Here is a 22,650-nt window from a genome sequence, read left to right as displayed (position 1 = left end):
AAGACAAAAAAGTGAGAAAGTCTAGGGCTTGTTCACAGAAGTGGTTTGGGTTTGGCAGTAAAATAAAGTACCCAAAGGCTGATAATATTGGAGAAATCTACAAAAGATAGGTTAGTATCACACTGTAGGGCTAAGGAAATAATGCCAGGCTAAGGAATTATTCAGTAGGCAATAGGGAGTAGGTGCAGATGTTTTGATAGTATATAAAGAAGACTAGTGTGCTATTAGTATAAAGGATGGAATGAAGAAAGGCAAGGTTGGAATCAAGAAAATGTGTTAGAAGGCTGTTACAATGATGGAAATAAGAGGCAGGGAGTTCTGAACTGGAGTGGTAGCCATAAGCCTAGGAAAGCATAAGGATCCATGATTTCTTTGGCAAAGGAAACCCTCTTACAAATGCAGGTCAGCAACCTTCTTTCCAATTTTCCATCTTGTAGTTAGAGAGTTGCTTAGGTTACTGAAAGATCAAATGATTTGGCTCCATGTTTCAGAGCCAGTCAGAGGCAAGGCAAGGATCCAGTTCTTTCCGGTTCCAGAGACCTGTTCCCTTACTTCACTGCTCAGACTAAAAAAGAAACGACCCATTAAATTCAGTTTAAAAAAAAACATTTTATAAATACTTCAAATTTGGTAAGAGAGAGCAATGAGAAAGTGAGAAAAGGGCTTTCTCCTTTACTGACTTCCTCAAATTCATAATCCTTTATTTATAATGTCTCTCAATTGAGTCTGTTGTCCTTAATTACTCTGAGCAGGTCAAGTTCACTTTGTTGTAAATTGGTAGTGGCAACAGAGGCAAAAATAGCTTTTATAACCAATTTTGTTTTATTTATCCTCTCTGGTCAGGAAGCAGGTTTTCAAAGAGAAAACAATTCTGAGTGCCCTGAAAATCCAGATTGCCTCATTCAAAGAGAGAGAAGTGGAGAGGGAGGAAGGGGGAGAGAGGGAGAGAAAAGAAAAAAGGGACAGAGAAGGAGAGGGAAAGAGAAGGGGAGAGAGAAGGAGAGGGGAGAGGGGAGAGGGAGAGGGAGAGGGAGAGGGAGAGGGAGAGGGAGAGGGAGAGGGAAAGCTCTTATAAAAAGAAAACTCAATGGATTTTCTGCCCAGTGATTAGTGTAAAGGCAGCAGACAGACACATAACTGTTTTGCACCAACAGCAGTGGGTGGAATTCTACTTGAAATGAAGTATGGCCATTCTTACCTGAATTCTTCTTTGTGGTTGTTCCTAATGTATTCAGCCAGGATGCTACTATGCTGTAAGCAGCTCTTGAGGATGTAAAACTGCTGGTACAACAGAACAGCTCGGCATGGGCTTAGAAGGGGCAGGGCAGTCAGAAGCTCCTTCATTACTTGCTTCACAAGGCTGGCCACAAATGAGATCTAGAAATAAAAATCAAGCATGTGTATGAACATAAACCCCACAGACCCATGGGATCTACCAGTGCTTTAGCTAGATCCCTGACCACCCAATAAGGGTGGCAACTCATACCAATCTATCACCAATGCTGTGGGAATTATTTAACAAGGTCTAAGAATACACATGAATAGGAAAACCTAGATTTTGACCAAAGTTCTATACAAAGTTTAACAATTTTGAGTCTTTTTCTTTTTGTTTTTTGCTGAGGCAATTGGGGTTAAGTGACTTGCCCAGGGTCACACAGCCAGGAAGTGTTAAGTGAGTGTTTGAAACTAGATTTGAGCTCAGGTCCTCCTGACTTCAGGGCTGGTGCTCTAACCACTATACCATCTAGCTGCCCTTGCCCTTAGCTCTCAAAGAGGTCCATGACATCAGGGAGAGGATGCCATGACATGCAAGTGAATTGGATTTAAGTGTGGGAGGGCTGAACAAGGTTACCTGCCTCACTTTCCCCTCCAGAGCCCTCTGGGTCCAGTGGAAGATATAGATCAAGATGACTGGGGATGACCCTGGATGCAAGAGGAGATCTTGGCCTTTTTTAAAGTAAGGTTATTAACAGGTTTTTTGTTTGATTGAGGCAACATCCATTCGGTGATTAAGGCTAAGTAAGAAATGAGGCAGAGAATGGCCTCTTTTGCCTAGTTAAAAAAAAAAAAAATACAAACACAGCCACACACTGTATCAATCTGGGAGGAGAAGACCCTCAGGGTTTCTGGTCAAAATAGGAATAATTGCTATTTACATCCATTCTGAGCCAATCAAGATCCAAAAAATAACCACCTGGGGCTTGGCTATTTCTATTATATTTTTATGTTGGGGGCAGCTAGGTGGTGCAGTGGATAAAGCACCAGGCCTGAAGTCAGGAGGACCTGAGTTCAAATCTGGCCTTAGATACTTAACACTTCCAAGCTGTGTGACCCTGGGCAAGTCACTTAACCCCAATTGCCCTAGCAAAAAGAAAAAAACAAAACAAAACACTATTATGTTGCTGAGAGTCCCAATATCACTAATGTCCAAAGTGGGAGTAAATGACCACAAGTTACTACTATTCCTCTCTTATTAAGATAGAGATCTTGTGTCTTGCACAGATAAAGTTAAGATGCTCCAATACTTCAAACTGATTTTATGGCTAGACTTGGTAGAAATTTGTGGCTTTCAAGCACAAAGTGCTAAAGAGATCAGGATCATAGATTCCCTTCCTGTACAAGCCAGATAGCTTTGTTTCAAAAAATTCACCCATCTCATAGATTCAAACTGCTGGTCACATGGGGTTACTGGGTGCCAAAAAGAAAAGATCAGAAAAGATGCCACAATGTGAAGGACAAATCAAACCCAAGCCTCACTGATAATCAGTCACACTATCTGCATAGAGAAGAATAGAACACATGGCATTCATTGTATTTATGAATTTTGTGTCTGTTATGTAGCACTTCTGATAGTGAGTTTATGTGCTTCTAGCATTTTGGGGGATAAGAGGTGAAGGGTTGATGAGCAAGAAAACTAGTTAAAATCTCTAGGCTGGTCCAATCCTTAAGTGGGTACGATCAATACATTTCTAATTCTTCCCTTAAGGCATGATTACATCTTTAAGGTGGGAGAAGGAGGACTGTTATTTCCAAACCTATTTTGTCACAGGATAAAAAGAAAACCAGAGTAGTCTACTGCAACTCTTTAAAAAATAGCATCTCCAACCATTCCTACATGGATTTCTATAGATCCAGTTTCACTTGTTTTTTTTTCTCTGCTTTCGGTAAGATAGAAAATATAAATCAATAATTTTCTGTCTTGCTATGAGCCCCTCTCCTGGGAAAGACCTCAGGGCTTAAAGAAAATGTATCTCTCTCTTTCTTTCAGTATTTCTTTTTTCTGAGTACACTTGCCTCCTTCATGACTGTGTTTAACCTTCCCAGTCATATAACAATCGACAACACAATAAGCAAGCACATTATTTTTGAAAAAAATCTTTTTTTCAAAACAATTACAAAATAAAAAAATCTTAAGAACTGGCAAAGTAGACTCATCTCTCAAGAGAAAGAGAACAAGAAAATGAGAAGAGTAAAATTTACCAATCAATATTTGCTTATTTTAATTTTTAAAAAATAAAATTTATTTAAAACAAATATAAAGTATAAGAGAATGTGCACAGCACAACATGAACATTCAAAGTATGAAACAAACTTCCATTTCAAGAAAGTCTCTATGATAAATACAACACATGTTCAGCAAAGTCTACTTTTTTTTTGCTTCCTTGTTATTTGTTTGTTCTCTATGTCAATCAATAGTTAGTAAGTACCTTCTATGTGCCAGGAGCTGTGCTAAGTGTTGGGGATACAAAAGGAGACAAAGGTTTATAAGCTGATGGAGGAGCTTGCAACCATTGTTGTATCTCCATGATTCAATGGATACAATTAGTACTCTAGTCCCTCTTAATTCCAGTGCTTTCCTTCTGTTAATTATTTCCTATTTATCCTATATATAGTTCATTTTATATATATTTGTTAATGTTATCTCCCCTATTAGATTGTTAGTCCTTAAGGGTAGTGATTACATTTTACCACCTTTTTTTTTTTTTAAATCCATAGCCCTTAGCATAGTGCCCGGTACATGGTTAAGTGATTGATAAATTGATTTCATCAGTCCCTTCAGATTTCACTCAGACTCAGCTACAATATCTTAATCTTGAAGTTATGGTGTTGTTTTCTTTCTCTAGTGTAACAGCTGCAATAAGGAGGCAGCCCATCCCTTGTGTATCATTTTCCTCTACTTTGATCCTGTCCATGGTGCTTACTCCCTATCTGCAGTCTGGAACCTGGCTCCTTTTCCTTCCATGTTCTTGTTCACTTCCCACTTCTCACAAAGTTTCAACATTTCTCCTTCTAGTAGGATGACAGATTACACAGAGACAGAGACAGACAGAAGACAAAATGTCCTTTCAAATAATTCCAACCCTTTCAATCTCTGGGTCGCAGTACAGTGAGAATTTGTCCTGCCATCACCATCACATCTGTTATTCTTCTATAGAGTCATAATCTATCCTTTCTCTGTCTCAACTCTTCAGCAAATTTGCTCAATTTTACATCATTATCCTCTATTCTTGAATGCCTTGCACACTTGTGTGCAAGTAAACTTTCTCAAACCTTGCCAAGTACCTGCCTTATTTGCTCCTATTGTGAGTTAATGAATTGACCCAAAGAAAGTCATGAAGTCCACTATGAATTGATGTTATCTAACCTCAACTGCATTTTCAATGCAGCAAGCCAAGTCACTTTAGTTCTGTTTGCCTCAGTTTTCTCAGCTGTAAAATGGGAATAACAATAGCTACTAACTCAAATGATTTTTGTGAAGATCTAGTGAGATAATAATTGTAAAGCACTTAGCACAGTGCTTTGCATGACATTCTTTCCCTATTCCCCAGCCTTTCCTTTTACTTCACAATTTATTGATTATCTAGTCACCACAGCAGCTGTTCTAATCTTTTTCTTTTTACCTCAACTCTCCCTTGATATCACCCTTTCTGCTAAAGAGCACAGTGAAAACTGTGGCCCTTCAATGAAAGTTCCCTCTTATCTCTTAATCCTCACTTCATAACCCTTCAACATAAACCTCTGCTATTTCTTCCTTCACTCCAGACTCTGATGTGAAATTAACCTTTTCTTTCTTTCTTTATTCAAATCTTTTTATTACTTCTTTTTAAAATTTTTATGTAGTATTTTATTTTTACATGTTAATGTTACATGTAAAAACAATTTTTAACATTTGTTTTTAAAACTTTTGAGTTTCAGACTCTCTCCCTCCATTCATTCTCCCCTCATTGAGAAAGCAAGCAATTCCATACAGGTTATAAATGAGTAGTCATATGAAACATTTCCATATTAGTCATGTTGTAAAAGAAAATAAAGGAAAAAAACCCTCAAGAAAAATAAAGCTTAAAAAGTAGGCTTCAATCTGTACTCAGAAGCCATCAGTTCTTTCTCTGAGGATGAATAGCATTTTTCATCATAAATCCTTCAGAGTTGAGAATAGCTACAAATGGACCCCTTTTCTAGCCAAAGCTATCCCTTTTACATGTATTCCATCCCTTCATATTCTCTCCAGCAGTTCTTACAATCACCCCACTTTTTTCTTTAATCTTCAATTTCTACCTATCTACTGGATCCTTCCCTGCTGCCTATGAACCCAAATCTTTCTCATCCTGGGGTGGGGGGGACCTTCCACTCACTACATCATACCATCCCTGCCAGTTATCTTCCTATAAAGCTACCTGTACTTGTTGCATCCATTTTCCCTTCTTTCATTCTTTTAAACTCTTTGAAATCCCCCCCCCCATCCAACTAAAACTAATGTCTACAAAGGTACCAGTGATCTTCCAACTGATAAAAAGAATGGTCTTTTATCAATTCTTATGCTTCTTAACTACTTTAAACTATTTATCACTGCTGACCATAGTCTTTTTTTGGGATACTTTCTTCTCTTTGGGTTTTCATGGCATTATACACTCTCTCTGTCTCTCTCTCTCCATCCCCCCTTCTTCCCCTCCCTGCCTCCCTCTCTCTCTGTTACCTCTCTTTTCTCCCCCTCTATCTTTCCTTTCTTTTCTCTCTCTGTCTCTCCCATTCTCATTCTATTTGTGTATCTCTCTCTGTCTCTGTTTCTGTGTTTATGTGTATATCTTTTTTTTTTCCTCTTTTTTCTGGTTTTCTTCTATCTGACCATTCCTTCAGAATCTCTTTTGCTGATCATCATCCACATCCACATCACACTAAGAAATAGTTACCAATGCTCTGTTCTGGTCTCTCTTTTCTTTAGATCCCCTCACTTAGTTATTTTATCTGTTCTAATGAATTCAATGACCTTCTCTATGCAGATAATTCCCAGATTAACATATCCATCCCTCTCTTGAGCTCCAGTTCAAATCACCAATTAACTTTTTGACATTTCAACATTTGGTTCCAAGTTCCCTTTTACTTCTAGAATCAAATATAAATTCTATTTGGCATTCAGAATTCTTCACAACTTGATTCCTTCTGTTGTAGTCATGGTCCTTACATATTACTCACCCTTCCAAGAACTCTATAATCCATCTATCCTGGCCTTCTTGCTAGGAAGATGTTCTTCAAACATAATGGTCCTTCTCCTTCCTATTTCCCTTGTGCAGAAAGCCTTTTATGACTCCCTCCCCTTCTAGTGCTTTTTTATCCATGGTTTCCTTGTGACTACTTTAAATGTGTCTTGTAAATGATTTCAGTATTTATGCACACCTTGTCTCCTCTGATAGAATGTAAATTCTTTGAGAGCAGGGATAATTCATTTTAGTCTTTGTATACTCAGTGTTTAGCTTATAAGAGGCTCTTAATAAATGCTTATCTTTTGATTTAATTGAAGTAAAAAGTCCCTGTCAAGCACTCATTTGTTTGTGAAAAAAAGTTCTCAAGCTCCCCCCAAAGTCAGAGAGAGACAGTTTCAGGGTCCCCTCATCAAACACATGCTATGTTTACTTTTTTTCTTTTTCTTATATTTTTTTCTCTCCTGATTTTTCCCTTTTGTTCTGATTTTTCTCTCCCAACATGTTTCATAAGGAAATACGTTTTTTAAAATGAATGTACATGTATAATAAAAAAAATATTGTTTTTCTATATATAAATAGGGAAAACTTAAATCAAATCAATAAATAAGTCATGCTCTTAAAAATAGAAAACCAGTTTAAAACCCAGAATTCAAGTGTCTGGTCAGCATATGGGAGGGAGCAGTCCAATCAAATCCTTAAGAGAGAGTTATTTGGGCAAGAGAAGGAGAGAAAGCCTCTGTCTTTCCCCTTCCCTTCACTTTGACCACTGAATAACCTTGTAAACTTTGGAGAGTCAGAAGATTTGGATTTTTCATTAGCTTCTTAGTCATGAATATCAGTGATAGGTAGCAGTATCTACATCCAGACAAATAAAACATGACAAGAAAAGGCAGTTACAGGACCCTATAAATAACCCAATAGAGAATGCTATACTATACCTGAGGGAAATATGTTGAGATCTCCACAAAAGAACTTGTCAGAGTTGTGAGTTACCCGTTTGTCACATCTACATTAATTTTTAAAAATTGTTTTTAATGAACAAAAATCTACTTTCTCTCTTTTTCACATTCCCACCATCATCAAAGGAAAAGAATAACTACCATTACCATTTTGTACCAAATATTCATAGTTAGGCAAAACAAATTCCCATGTTGACTATGTCCCAAAAAAATATCTTTCTCACTCTGTACCCTGAATCCTTCATCTTTCTGTCAAGAGGAGAGAGGGTATGTGCTTTAAATTTTTTCCCCCTAGCTAATTCTTTTTTTTTTTCAATATATATATATATATTTAATTAAAGCTTTTGTTTTATTTTCAAAACATATGCATAGGTTTTTTCCAACATTCATCCTTGCAAAACCTTGTGTTCCAAAATTTTCCCCCCCTTTCCCCACCACCTCCTCTAGATGGAAAGTAATCTAATATATGTTATATATGTTCAATTCTTCTATACATATTTCCATAATTATCATGCTGATGTGCTCTAAACTTAACCTCACTTTCCCCTGGGATTCTATATGTACCTTTGAGAAAGTGTGTCACAGACTGTTGGAACATTTTGTACCTATAATAGGCCAGAACTCTTGAGAAATATACTTGAAACAAGCAACAACTTTGGCATTTAGGAGAAAGCCTTCAAATCAAATTTAAAATGTATTTAATTTTAATGGATAGCAGCAGCTAAGTGTCACAGTGGATTGAGCATGAGGGCTCGAGACTATAGCTATATGACTCTGGATAAATCATTTAAACCTATAATTGCCTCCAAAACTTTTTTTTAATGGATAATCTAGTTGTCCAGTTTATATTTGCTTTTGTTTAATAAATTACTAGTAAAGCCTCTTTCGATAGGACATTTTGTTCATAAACCATAAGAGCAGCTATTTAACTAGGTGTGTCAGATTAGGGATTTTTGTTATCAATTAAATTACTTCATACTTACTGTGGGTGGGAAACTTTGCAGAATGGACATTATCCAACTAATAGCAAACTTCTTAGGTTCCAATCCTAGATTTCCCTGGAAAATTCAAGGAAAAAATTTATATTGATGGAATTTAAGTGATATTCAGTCAGCTACTTCTTGAAATTAGTTAAGTGTGATATTCAATTTTCATAATTAGCATTTTTTAACACTCCAAATACAGCAGGGATCTAAGACTTCATCAGTATGGAGTATTCCTGATTTTTAAAAATCCCTTCACCAATCAGATAGAGCAACTACTGCCATTTAGAAGTTATCCAGGATAAGAAGAGGTTCAATCATTTGCCCAGGATCATTGTGTAGATTTTTCTCATAATTTTACTTTGTATCAATCCATTCAAGTCTTTCTGAGTTTCTCTGAATTTTTTATAGTAATAATTTATCATAGCAAAATAATACTTCATTTTATTGTCAGGATAAAATTCATTTGGCTTTTCTCAATTAATGGGCACTCACTTTGTTTCCAACTCTTCGCATCAACAAAATATGCAGCTATCCATATTTTTGTATGTATATAGAGGTCCTTTCCTGTGCCTTTGACCTCAGGGTTACATAACTACTGCTAGATAGGTGACTTGAACTTTATTTTATTGTCCCAAGTCTACTATGCTCTCTATTATTCTACATTGTCTACTTAAAAGAAATTCAGTTCTCAATTTTATTAATAGTTGTTTGATTTTTTTAAAAGGAGGCAGTGTAGTGTAGGAGAGAGCTTTCTATATGGAAACAATGTAAAGGAAAATGACTGAAAGCTATCATAACTAATTCTGAACAACTCAGTAACCAATCATGATTTCAGCAAACAAATGGTGAAGCTCACCTCTCCATCATGTGACAGAAAGGTGATGGACCAGAGATACCAAAAGAGATACACATTTTCAGACATTTCAATGTGTTGATTTCTTTTGTTTGATTATGTGTTTGATTAGTTACAAGGAAGAGCTTTAATTTTTTAACAGGGAGTACTGAATGGGAAATGATACACAAAATTTTTTTTAAGATAGCAATAAAATATTAAAAATATAGAGAAGAAAACAACAAAGTTCAGGAGGCAACAAAGAGTGATTTCATTACTACTTTGATAAATTTAAAACACAATTTGTTTTAAAAAACACATACAAATTTTATATAACAGAATGGCCCTAGTTTCCTTTTTGTACATTGGAATTTTTTTTGATGACTGTTAAATTAAAAACAACAAAAAAGAAAAGCATAACGAACAAGTGAGCCCACCACAACCGGAGATTTCTCCCCCATAAATCAATCACTTGTGTCCTACTTGTTTCTTGGAAATGCTTCATGACTTTGTTAAACACAACTTTGCAACTTTGAGTGAAAAATTTAGAAAACCAAACAAAATTTACCTGCAGAGAAACAAGCAATATTTCATATAAAAGGGCAGTCGCTGTATTTGTGTATTCCAACATAAGCCTTTGTAACTGGAACAAAGAAAAATAATCAATACAATACAAAGAACCAACAATTTTAAGTAAAGGCATGATGCAAATTCAGAAAGTGAAAATAATCCCTCAGCTGGTGAGTTTCCTCTCTTCCTCTCTTCTTCCTCCCTCCTTTTTTTCCCCCCTGCTGTCCCTTCTCTCTCTACCTCTGTCTCTCTTCTGTTCTATTTATACCAACTAACACATATATACACACCAACATATGTACATATTTTGTTTATATACATATATGTTGCATTGATGCGTAAGTATATGTATATGCATATACGCAGAAATATTGCACTGTGCCAATCCATACTTTGCACTGCATGTATGCATGAGTGTATATATACACACAAGTGCATGTTTTGTTTGTGTGTGTATGTGCATGTATGTATGTGTGTGTACATATGCTTGAAAGATAGTTTAATTGATCTGAAATGCAAACTGGGTCAGAACGTGCTACATCATAGACAATTTTTCTTTCTTACCAAGTTCTGCTGTTCATAAGAGAATGTGTCTAATGAAGAATGTCTATGGTCATCTAATTCAACTCCCTTTTTCAGATGAGGAAGCCTGAACTCAGAGAGAAGCAGAAGTGATTTGTTCATAGCATATAGGCAATAGGTTTCAGAGATAGGGTTGTGGGTTGTTGTGTAGTTATGCTATTTTGACTTGTAAGTGATTTTATGGGTGTAGAAAACTGGCTACAGAGATCAGCATCTGTTGTGTCTTTTACAGTCAAAAACTTGACGGTGATACCGAGAAGTTAAGGGACTTTAGCAGGGCTCACAGAGCCAGATGTCAGAGGCAGAACATTAGTCCAGATCCTCTTTAATTCTAGACCTGCTCTCTATCCACTTCTCAGAGATGTTTTTTCAAGTCCCTCCCTCCTTTTTTTTTTAAATGAGCACCGAATTAGACTAGATACTGGCTTTTGCTAATTTAAATGTCACATACTTAGCTCATTATTTAATGATTTGGGATAAGATCTTTGTCAGAAAAAAAAAAAAAAACTTCAATAGATAAGAAACAAATTGTCTTTATTAGGGCTCATTTACTCTACTGATTAAAGATAAATAACTGTGCTCAAAGATAGGAAGGTATTTATCTTAAAAACATACCAAACCTTCTCAGTAGTTTAGACCATTATCTTCATCTTAATAGTGCCCTTCACAAGGAGGATGTCTTAGTTTTGACCTCTTTTACTTCTCAAGGACTTCAAACTACAAAGTCGATATTGATTCTATTTTATGGCACCAGCACCTTATACCAAAAACCGCTATTAAAGTCACATTTTAGAATCATTAATGTATCTTAGTTTTTAAAAGACTAATCTCGACTAGCCCCACCGACATTATTTTTTTTTTTAGTTGTTTGAAACCTGGGTTTCTAGGCACAGTTGGAGAATTTTGCTTGAAATTCTTAGAAAGCTGATTTGATTTGGCCCTGCATGATTTGATATCAGAAATTGTATGGAACCAACTGTGTTCTCTCTCAAAGAAGGAATAAAAAAATTCTCCCCCAAACCATTCATATGAGTAGTCAAGCTAAAATCCTAAAGTATTTAGATACTTTACATAAACATGTGTGTACATGTTGTGTCCCCCATAAAATCTAAGCTCCTTGAAAGCAGGAAAGGTTTAATTTTTATTTTTGTACTCTTAGCTCCTAGCACAGTGGGCACACAGTAGGGAACTTAATGTTTTTTGATTGATTGTTTGCTAACTAGTTAATTTGTACTTTCAAAATTAGGGCTTTCTAAATCATTCAGTGCTGTTGCTATTGTCCTAGGACAGAATCAGAAGGTCAGAAATAATTTTACAAGTGTTTATATTCCTTGGACATGCATGTAGAATGATACTGGATGGATCCTAAAGCAAACCTTGGACATGAAAAGTACATTTTTTTCAATTAGTTCAGAGGAGCCCTGGTAGGCAAAAGCTTTGGGGGTCCCAAGCTGCCTCAACAATTGCAACTTTTACCAAAACAATAAGGAGCAGGATACAGTAACAACACAAAAAGCAAAACGTCCCCCTGTACAATAAGGTCAGTACTGAGAGGAGCTGCCAGGCAAGAAGAAAACTGTCAGCTAAAAGGAAGCATGTTTGGATCATTTTCCTTCACCAAGTATAATGATGAAGGGAATACCCCAGATGGAGGCCAGCATGAGAGAAAAGCATGGGATGCCTCCTACCATGAGATAATCCTTTTAAAAAGTAGAATATCAGGATGCAGCTTCAGCAGCAACCTGTTCAGCTCCTGGGGCAGCTGCTTCTAATAGGTTTCCATCAGCACTATCTTAAATCGAAGCTATAAAGAATCACAATGTTAGCAGATGCTGATGATGTTGAGACATCATCTGCTTAGTTCTGAAAGTCAGGAGCAGATATACCCCGAGGAGTACATCCTCCTCGACAGCTGGACATGGCTCATCCTTATTCATTCTTATGGAGAGGAGGTAGAATGTGCGGAGATATCCTACTGTACTTTCCAGGTGCAAAGAACTAGTGCCATGTGTCTGTCTTTAGGGGAAGAGAGAGCGTGGGGCAGAAACTAGAAAAAAAAACCACACTTTTCTGTTCATTACTTCTTTTATTAGAAGCCTTTCCATCTGCTCTTAATTTTAGTGCTTTCTCTCTTCTTATTTTCTATTTATCCTACATATAGTCTACTTTGTATATTGTTCTTTACATGTCATCTCCCCCATTGGAGGGACTATCATTTGCCTCTTTTTTATCTCCTTAGACTTAGCACAGTGGCTAGCACATAGCAGGTGGTTAATTAATATTGATTGATTGATTATAAGCTGGGGACATAAGATAGGGTTGTAGCCTAGTCTCCTTTGCCCTCGAGGGGAAACTGGTCAGTGATGCAATTTATTAACCTATACCTATGACTCCATGACTGAGGACTCCTGTTTCCTTATCCTAAATAGGAGTAGAAAGTAAGGAAGGTAATCCTTGGCAGTAGTCTTAAGTCAACAAGCATTTCTTAATGCCATCTGCATCCAGAGAAAGAACTATGGAGACTCAATGTGGATCGAAGCATAGTATTTTCACCTTTTTTGTTTGATTTTTTTCTTTCTCATGGTTTTTCCTTTTTGTTCTGATTTTTCTTTCACAATATGACTAATATGAAAATGTTTAAAATGATTATACATGAATAGCATATATCAGATTGCTTGCTGTGTTGAGGAGGGAAGGAGGGGAGAGAGGGAGAAAAAAAATTGGAACTCAAAATCTTGCAAAACAAAATACTCTTAGGAGAAAAAAAAAAAAAAACAAAAGCATTTCTTGAATGCTTATTATGTGCCCAGCACTGCACTACTAATTGCTGAGGATATCAAGAAAGGCAAAAATATAGTTCCGGCCTCAAGAAGCTCACCTTTTAAAGGGAAAGACAAATTCTAACATGTATGTAAAAACATGATATTTGCAGAGTAAATTGGAGACAAATGTTAAAGGGAAAGCACCTAAGGAGCACTGGAAAAGGCTTCTGGCAGAGAGTAGGATTTGAGCTGAGCCTTGGAGGAGGCAGGGGAGCCAGGAGGAAAAGGTGAGGAGAAAGAGCAGCCAAGGAAAAGATGCAGGAGTGGGGGATGCACTGTCTATTGGAAGACAGCTAAGTCAATGTTGGTCAGTGGATCATAGAATACCTGGAGAGGAATAAAGTTTAAAAAGAATGGAAAAGTAGGAAGGAGACAAGCTGGTTAGAGTTTTAAAAGCTAAACACAGGACTTTATATTCCTAAAGATAATAGAGAGTCATATTTCTTAAAATATTATAATTCTAAGTTTATTATTCTCTGTATTTTGACTATGGAATTAAGTTTATATAAACCTGCTCCTTGAAGGCAGGGACCATTTGGGGTTTTAGTCTTTGTATTTCCATCACAGATCTTGCCTGTGTGTATATATGTGTGTGTATACATATATATATGTATGTATACACATATATATATAACACTTAATAAATGCTTGTTAAATTGAACAACTTCTAAAAATAGATTTTCTTTAATGATCTAGTACTCTAATAATGTCTTCTGTAAACCCTATTTAATGCATAGTATATATTGATGACAGTAATTTCATGAGTCCTGAATTCAGTGACTGAAAAATTATGAATTTAATATGATTATTTCTTTTTTCAAAATAACATCTCATGTACTCTAAAAAATGTTTTTGCCTCACCTCAGCATCAGAGGACATCTTTACTAAAGACGAATCAGGATACCAAAACACAGGATAAGATTTGGGAATTTCAGGTTCAGTAATTAAAATTATCAAAAGAGTAATTAATGTTCCCCTGTAAAATACATAAAAGGGAAATAATGAATAAAAATTTGTTGATCCAGGTAGAGCTTCAAAGATAATGGTTACAAGAAATGATAACTAGCATTTATATAGTAATTTAAAGCTTGCTAAGCACTTTATTATAAATTTATCTTATTTTAATCTCACAGCATCTGCTTAGTAGATATTATTATTAATCCCATTTCACAGATGAAACTGAGGTAGATAAGTTGTTAGGTGTCTTGCCCAGGGTCAGAGAGCTACTATCTGAGGATGAATTTGAACTTCAGGCCAGGATTCTGTGCATGATGGTGCAATCTAGTGTGTATAAGAATCTAACCAGACTTAAGAAAATTAAGTTTCTTCTAGGTTTTCATTTACCAAATGGGATATCTGCTAATAAAGTGTTATTTAATCACAGAAAAAAGTAGAGTTCTATTATTTGAGAATGAGAAAAGAAATGTGAGTTTAGAACCAGAAAATTTAGGTTTAAATTATGGGTCTCCTACTTACTAGGTATGTGACATTAGGTAAATTATGCAACATCTCTTGGTCTCAGTATCCTCATCTGTAAAATGGGATCTGGGGACTAAATAGCATCTAAGATACCTACCAGCTCAATATACTATGACCTTATTAGCAAGATTAACTTTTGTTGAATCTATGGAGTAATATGCTAAATTGAAATTAAGTGTCTTGCCCAGAATCACACAGCTAGTGTCTCATGCCATATTTAATTTCTCAATTTAATTAAATCTTAATTTGTTTGACTCAATTCCTTATATGTAAAATAGGGGTAATAACTGTACCTACTTCCAAAATTTGTGAGATCAAATGATATTTGTATCATTTGCATTTGTACAAGTGAATAAGATATTTGTAAAGCACTTTTGAAACTTTAAAAAAAATTGCCTTCTCCATGTTAGTTGTCACTATTATTATGATGATAAAAATGTAGGTGACTTGCACTGTAGGCATTAGCAGAAATTTGTTCTTAGGATGCCATGTATTCCAAAATTAGAAGACACCTTAACAAATAATAATAAATAAATAAAACCAATTTGTCTAACCACCTCCTAGATCAATTGGGGAAACTAGAGCATTGAGAAAAGTGTGACATCCCCAGTGCAGAACTATAACTAGTATTAGTGACTGAGGCTTGACAATATAGGAAGGGAGTAGTAAACATTCATTTCCTACCCACCCACCTCCCCCTGCCAAGCCAGAGTCTCTCCTCTCAGTGCAGCACTGGTGCGATTCTATCCCTGCCTAGGGCAGACAATTCCTATCATGCAATCTGCCAAGTGACTAATAGCAGGATGAATAGAGATGGGAACTCCTGTGCCCTTCTCCATTAGACTTTTCAACAGACCAACTCAAGGTATCCTGGAGTCCTTCCATTCTCCCTCCCCAACACAATTAGGTTCACTCTGGCCCAATATCATACAGCTAGCTAGTGGCTTAGAAGTGTGGCTAAGACTAGCACCAAAGATATTCTGGAGTCAGTTCAAACTGGCTAGGAGAACTAATAGTTATATTATCAGTATAAGCATTTATTTACACATCAGAAATGGGCAAACACTACAAATCAGAACTTAATTTATTGTTTTGTTGATTATTTAGACTTAAAATGATAGGAAAAAATTTTAAATTTTAAATTTTAGTGCCATTTTCTCTTAGAAAAGTGCTAGAAAACTATGCCCTTTGGTTAAAATGAAGAATGAAACAAAATATACACTCATGATGAGGATGAACCCTGAAACTGTCCCCCTTAACTTTTGGGGGGAAGCAGTGAGGGTGACCTCTGAAACTGTGTCCCCTTTGATCTGTAAAAGAAGGGAGATGGAGTCTCAGACTCTGAAAAGTCTGGGAAAGCATATCTTCCCAGACAAGTTAAGCAGGGTCAAATCACCCTCTATTAATCTTTTGGGGGTGACCCAATCCTCTTCAGGAAATTCCTGACTCTGGGAAAAAAAATCTTCAAAATGATTTTATTCAGTTGGAGATCTGGGCCTGTTGAGTGGTTTGAAACTCCAAGATAAGTATCTAGGCCTGGGGGCATTGACTCTCTTTTCAACCACAACCAAGCCTCAGACTGCCAATAAAAAGCCATTTTTGAACCCCAAATCTTTGCAGAAGTCCAAAACAGGATTATCTTCACCAAGGTTCTTCTCATCTACACACAGCTGCCTGCCAGGACTCTTGCCCGCCATGAAGACATTCTCTTCTCAGTGATAACCTTTGTTATTTCTCTGCCAGGACCTTGCCACTGAGGAGTCTGTCTTCCTAGCAAAGCTGGCTTCTCGGTGCCAATAAAAATCCCTTTTGCCATTCAGACTTTTCGGGTTCATGAATTCTTTCACATTGGACCTGTGTCTCCAACCAGAAGGGATTTTCACATCAATTCTCTACTACTAGACCTGCACCACTCATACATAAAGAACAATATACATATATACATATACATATATACCCATACTCATATATATAAAGGGTAATATATAGATATGTCTAGTACATGAAAGTGGGCTATTAGAAAAATTGAATGTTTATATGTAAGTTAATGACCTAAAGGAAACAGTCAAAAATTATTAACTACATACATTTCTTTCATATTGGAATAAATGCTTAGTAATAAATATAACATATTTCTACTTTAATTTTGTAAATGCTTTTTTGCTAATGACAATTAAACACCATGAATTACACATAGATGAATCTAAAATGGATATTCAATATCTACTTCCCTTCTCCTCCCCTCCCCAACAGAAAACCCAATCCTTACATCTGGATAAATTGCAGATTTAGGGCTACAGCACTAAAAACTGGTTTAGTTTCATCATATTGCACCTGTGGTAATCCTGAGAAATATATGTAAAAAGCCTCAAAGAACATAGTTAAAATAATATATTCAAGTGCAAATAGTGAAATTTTAAAATGGATGATAGCTTTATTTGCATTTATTCAAATAGAACTAAATCTAAAAAAAAATTTATTTAAATGGGAGAAATTCTAAACTTAGGCTGACAGATGAATGAAATTTTAATTTAAATTATAATTTTCCTAGAGTTTTAGAGCCTTAAAATAGGGATTATTGTAGAGTTCCTACCTCATACATAATGATTTGATACTCTTGTAGTTAATTGAGAATATTCTTATCTCTAAAATATAAAAATAAAAATACAGCAGAATGTTTTTAGAATTCCCATCTTCATAGGTCATCGTAAGATCCACTTGATATAATCTGTGTATATCTACTGTATATAGTTAATGAGTGACAGAATTGGATCTTAAAATCAAAAGATTTGAGTTTGAGTGCTGTTTTTTAATATGTACTACTTGTGCAGATTTGGGCAAATCATTGAAGCTCTCAGTGTCTTAAGCAGATCTCTAAAACCATAAATAGCAGAGAGCTTGCCAGTATACACTTTGCCATAGCTCATCTCTGAAGGGAATTTCTCTACCCACAAGTTTCTTGCATTGTTGCAATGCTGCTTCCCTCCTCCTCACCCCCCAAAAAGTTGATGTTATGGTGATATGTATTCAACCCTCAGTAGACTCAGATTTTTTAATTACAAGTAAGGATATAGAAAGAATTCCACAAATCAGAAAAAATGACTTAAGATAACGGAATTAATAGAGTATCCACCAACCAGTAGGAGTAATTCTTCTCTGTACAAGTATTCAAACATTTGATGATAAAGAAATCAGTAAGGATATTTAAAGACATGGATTTGTTTCAAAAGGACTTTTTTCCCCCAAGATTAAATAGAAGAACAAAAAGAACATTCAAAGGTGCCCCTGGGTATCTAGTGGCAAGCTTTGGCTGCAGCTGATGATATGGATGAGGACATGGAAGTCAGACATGATGAGGAAAATTCCTATTTCAGAGATAAAATAAATAGGGGATTCCAAGATTAATAAGGAGGTGGGATAGAAAATTACTTAGAGCAGGCTTTCCCATGAGAACTCTCAAAGATCATGAATGTCCTGGAAAAGGTTTCTGATGGTTTCAGTTTGATTTCTACTGTAGACACCTGAATATATATATAATAACCGAGGAGTGAGAGGGAATAACAGAGAAATCTCCAAATGATATCTTTCAGGTTTATGTGAACTGATAGAAAGCAGACAGAATCCAGAAAGCAATAGACATAACTACAGTACTATAAATAAAAGAACAGGAAAACTAAGCCTAAAACTGTATGATTGTAATTGATGGGGTTCTAGTGGTAGTCTGAGAGTTGTGGAAATCCCCTTTTGGTCAGAGGCGCAGGTCCTTTGTGAAAGAATTCATGAACCCAAAGAGTTTTAAGTGGCAAAAGTGGAAGTTTGTTGTTGTATGAGAAGCCAGCTTTGCTAGAAAGACTGAGTTCTTAGTGGCAAAGTCCTATTAGGGAAATGGAGGCTGGCACTGAGAAGAGAATGTCTTTTCAACGGGCAGGGTCTTGGCAGCTATGCCAAAGAGGCAAAGCATGCTACTTTGGACATTCTGCAAAGAAATGAGAGAGCAGAAAACTATTTTATGAGCAGATCTTGACAGGGGACTGGGGACAGTTTGAGCTGATCAGAGCAGGATCTCCCAATTGAAATTACTTTGAAGGCTTTTTCAGCCTGAATTTGAATGGAGATCCAGCTACCAATGAAGGTGATTTGCCTTAGAAATGGCCCAGCCTGAGAAGTTCTCTCACAGACTCCACGGAGCCTGGGGGGCCAGGAATCAAAGGGGACAGAATTTAAGAGCGTTAATTTTACAGATCAAAAGGAAACACAGTTTCACACCCCATCATAATTAGCCAAAACCATTATGGGCCAGGCACTGTACTGCCTGCAACAGGGGATAGAAAGGAAAAAAAAAAAAAAAAAAAAGCAAGACAGTCCCCTACCCTCAAGGAGCTTACAGTCTAATGGGGGAGATGACATGCAACAAATATATATGAAGGAAGCTATATACCAGATAATTATTAAATAATTAACAGAAAGAAGACAAAAGAATAAAAAGGGGTTGGGAAAGATTTCTAGTAAAAGACGGATTTTAGTTGGGATTTAAAGAAATGCAGTAATGACCAATCTTGGTACCAGAGGTGAAATTAAGAAAATGCATTTCACTTCCTTCCTTGGAGAGGCAGGGAAAGGGGGCGGGTATTTGGTACATCCCAGAGAAGAAAAGAGAAATACACCTTTTTCCTTTTGTTGGAGAGGTGAGGGAGTGACTTAGTACAAAAGGTTGTATATTCTGCCAGTCTGCCAGATTCTCTCAATGTGTGGGCTGGGCTGGCTTAATGGTTTTCCTTTGTTACAAAGGAAGACTCCTGGGTGGGGATGAGATAGGTGTGAGGGGAAAGAATATATCCAGAAATGACTATGATGTGAAAACAAAAAGCATCAATAAAAATTTAATTAACAGCAACAAAGAGAAATTGCCCTTAGGACAACCCTAACAGCATTCCAACTTCAAAACTGTCTGAGAATAAAAGGCTCAGTACAGTGACTAAACAAATAATGTTCAAAGCATGCAGACTTACTTTCTGTCTTCCAGTTCACACTCCAGGTGTACCTATCAGAAAATGTCTCATGGAGACCCCTGACTGTAACATGACTCACTCCATCTCCACCAGATTAACCAGATTAGTGTTCCTCACTCTTTTTTTAATCTACTAAAAAATGAAACTGACTTGAGAAAATATTTTTTCTTTTTAATAATTCAGAGGCACATAGGATACATCAGTTAGCTGCTGGGAATGTGACTGATGAAAAAGAGCTATCTCAAACCCTTTCTTGTATTCAGTCACAAAAGATATCCAGAATGAAAGCTGGGTTTTCTTTAGTACTTTGAAAATAATAGTGACAGATTGATTAAGTGATACTGTTAGCCCAGAAGCATAATCTTAGGATCCTGTAGAGAATGTGTGAACAAAACAGGAGAGATAGACTACGTGTGAATAAAAAGAAAGAGAGATTATCTATCTGCAGCAAACACATCCATCTATACAGGGTGTGTCAAAAGTCTTGATGCAATTTTAAACACACACATACATAAAACACAGCATTTTTGAGAATAGTGAAAAAGCTTTTGACCAAGTGAAATGGCTGACTAAATCGTGGTATGTACAAATAGAATGTAATATTTTATCACCTATAAGAAACAAATATGAAGAATTCAAGAAACATGGAAGACTTGAGAGTAAAACTAATAGAACATTACATAAAAAATAAAATTAATTGTAATAATTAATCTCTTTCTAAAGGACTGATCTCGCTAGAAAACCATCTCACTAGAGAGGTGGATGTACTAGGAATGTGGTATTAACTGTTTTTCCTTGTTAGAGGGAGGGCTCAATATGTGGGGAAAGGATGGTTGGTTTATCAACTTTTTAATGAAACCTGTTCAAGTGAGAGAAATGATTATTAAACAACCAATTATTGGGGAGATGCAGAGTTTTTCCCTTCCCAATTTCCTTATTCTCTACTGGGTCAAATCAGCATATAAAGGAAATTATTGATAATAAGATTGGTTTAACTTTCTCTTCAATCTTGTTCAGTGAGGAAGCCCATTGTGCTCTATTCCAGTTTGGAGGAAAAAGGGAGGGTAAAATCCTTAGTCTAGATTGCCCAGGAGATGGCCTCTGAGGAAGTGATCAAAGTCATGATTCCCAGCCTCTCATTAAAATCGGTCTATCTCTCACATAATATTCATTCTCTCCTTACTTGTTAACCAGAGTTGATTGCCACTCTCAGGAACAGTCACTCTTCCAAAGGCATGTAAGAATTGAGTGGGTTCCATAAGTAGTCTTTGGCATCCAAGACCAGCCACTAAATCCTTTTAAGAACCCCTAGTTTAAAGATGACTGGTGTAAAAACAAAAGGCTGATTTTTTTTAAATGGGGAGAGGATAAAAATGTGTAATGATCACAGTCATGTTTGCAAAACACAAATAGGGTAATGAGCTGTAGAAGGCTTTGAAAAGACTATTGAAAGGCCCCACACCACTGTCTCTAGATATATTCACCAAATTCTCACCGTTTAGCAACTAAAGTGTTCAGGCGGGAAAACTCTGTCTCTGTTTCTCTGAACATCAGTCCCAGAGCCTGGATAATCTGAATGCAAGCCCTAGAAAATAAAGGAAACCATGAAAACAGCCAAGAAATGGTTTTCTTTCCTCCTCCCCCAACTATGAGCTCATTAGTAATCTATTACTTAACAATCCAAAAAAATTTTTAAAAATCCAAATAGAATAATTAAATCCCTGTAAAACAAAGATCGCTATGCTAATTAAATAATACATTGCCAATATCATGTTTTGTCCAAAACTAAGTTCCTTTGCTTCCCTTTTGATATAAATTAAAAATTAAAATGAAATATTTTTAAATTAAAAGAATTTAAATTTAAAAATTTTTAAATCTCTAATTCTATCAAAGATAACTTACTCTAGTTGACTAGCCCTTTGACTTTTATTTTGAAGTGCATTAAGATCCTGAGGTTTGGGCAAATACTCATGAAGCTTGCTCACTAAGAAATAGTACAGGTCACTGGTCTGTGAAAAGAAAAGAGAAAGAAGACAGTCATTCAAGGGGAAAATGTTCCTAGTTCTCTAGAGATGAGATCTTACATAACCAAAGACCGAGAAATGATTTGTGCTTTGATTAACTGAGACAATAAGCTACAGTATTTCCCATGAAACATCAGCACAATCAAACTTGAGGCCATCCTTTCCCAGAAATAAATTTATTATTTTTAAAACAGAGATAGTCTGTCTTAGTGGAAAAGAGTAAAGTCCTGGAAGGGGAGATCTGGACAATGAGATAATGTATCATCAGCAGGCAGAGCGTCCTGGTAGAGACAGTGGCTGGTCTTGTAGGCAGAAAGACTTGCTTCTGATGCATCTGACACAGAACGGTCTGAGAGACATTTTATCTCTCAGATCCTAGACAGACCAAAGATGGGCAAGCAGACAGGGAAATGATAGAAAGATGATAGACATATAGATAAATGTATGATAGACAAGTTAAACATATCTATAGTAGACAGAGATAATAGACAGATAATAAAAAGATATATAGGTGATAGATGTAGATAAATATACATATTGAATAGATTAGATAGAAATATAGAAATATATATGTAATATATATTGAATAGATTAGATATAAATATATAATATATATTTAATAGAATAGATGTAAATATATATTGAAATATATAATATATATTGAATAGATTAGATATAAATATATATTGAAATATGTACAATATATATTTTATATATATTATATAATGTGATTATGTTATATATAATATATTACATAACAATTATATAATATATATTGAATAGATTAGATATAAATAGATGATAGATAGATAGACATAAACAAATGAAAGAGACATGAAGAGATGGTAGGTAGACATAGGTAATAAAAAGATATATAGATGACATAAATATATAAATATACTGGATAG

At 35.8% G+C, this 22,650-nt stretch overlaps 1 protein-coding gene across 1 annotated transcript in view; it reads right to left on the bottom strand.

Moving 5' to 3' along the window:
- C5H12orf56 (chromosome 5 C12orf56 homolog) overlaps positions 1-22,650 on the bottom strand; it is a 131,961-nt gene that overhangs the window by 11,733 nt on the left and 97,578 nt on the right. The window contains exons 7-12 of the mRNA XM_074269749.1: positions 21,621-21,727; positions 21,214-21,303; positions 14,092-14,206; positions 9,825-9,899; positions 8,422-8,496; positions 1,199-1,377 (exon numbers count right to left, since the gene is read on the bottom strand). Of these exons, the coding sequence (XP_074125850.1) occupies positions 1,199-1,377; positions 8,422-8,496; positions 9,825-9,899; positions 14,092-14,206; positions 21,214-21,303; positions 21,621-21,727 (641 nt within the window). The remainder of the gene's footprint in view (positions 1-1,198; positions 1,378-8,421; positions 8,497-9,824; positions 9,900-14,091; positions 14,207-21,213; positions 21,304-21,620; positions 21,728-22,650) is intronic.

This window comes from Sminthopsis crassicaudata, chromosome 5 (genome assembly GCF_048593235.1).
Source record: "Sminthopsis crassicaudata isolate SCR6 chromosome 5, ASM4859323v1, whole genome shotgun sequence".
Lineage (NCBI taxonomy): Eukaryota > Metazoa > Chordata > Mammalia > Dasyuromorphia > Dasyuridae > Sminthopsis > Sminthopsis crassicaudata.
Note: the sequence above shows the minus strand (reverse complement) of the source record. Positions and strands in the feature narration are given on the sequence as shown.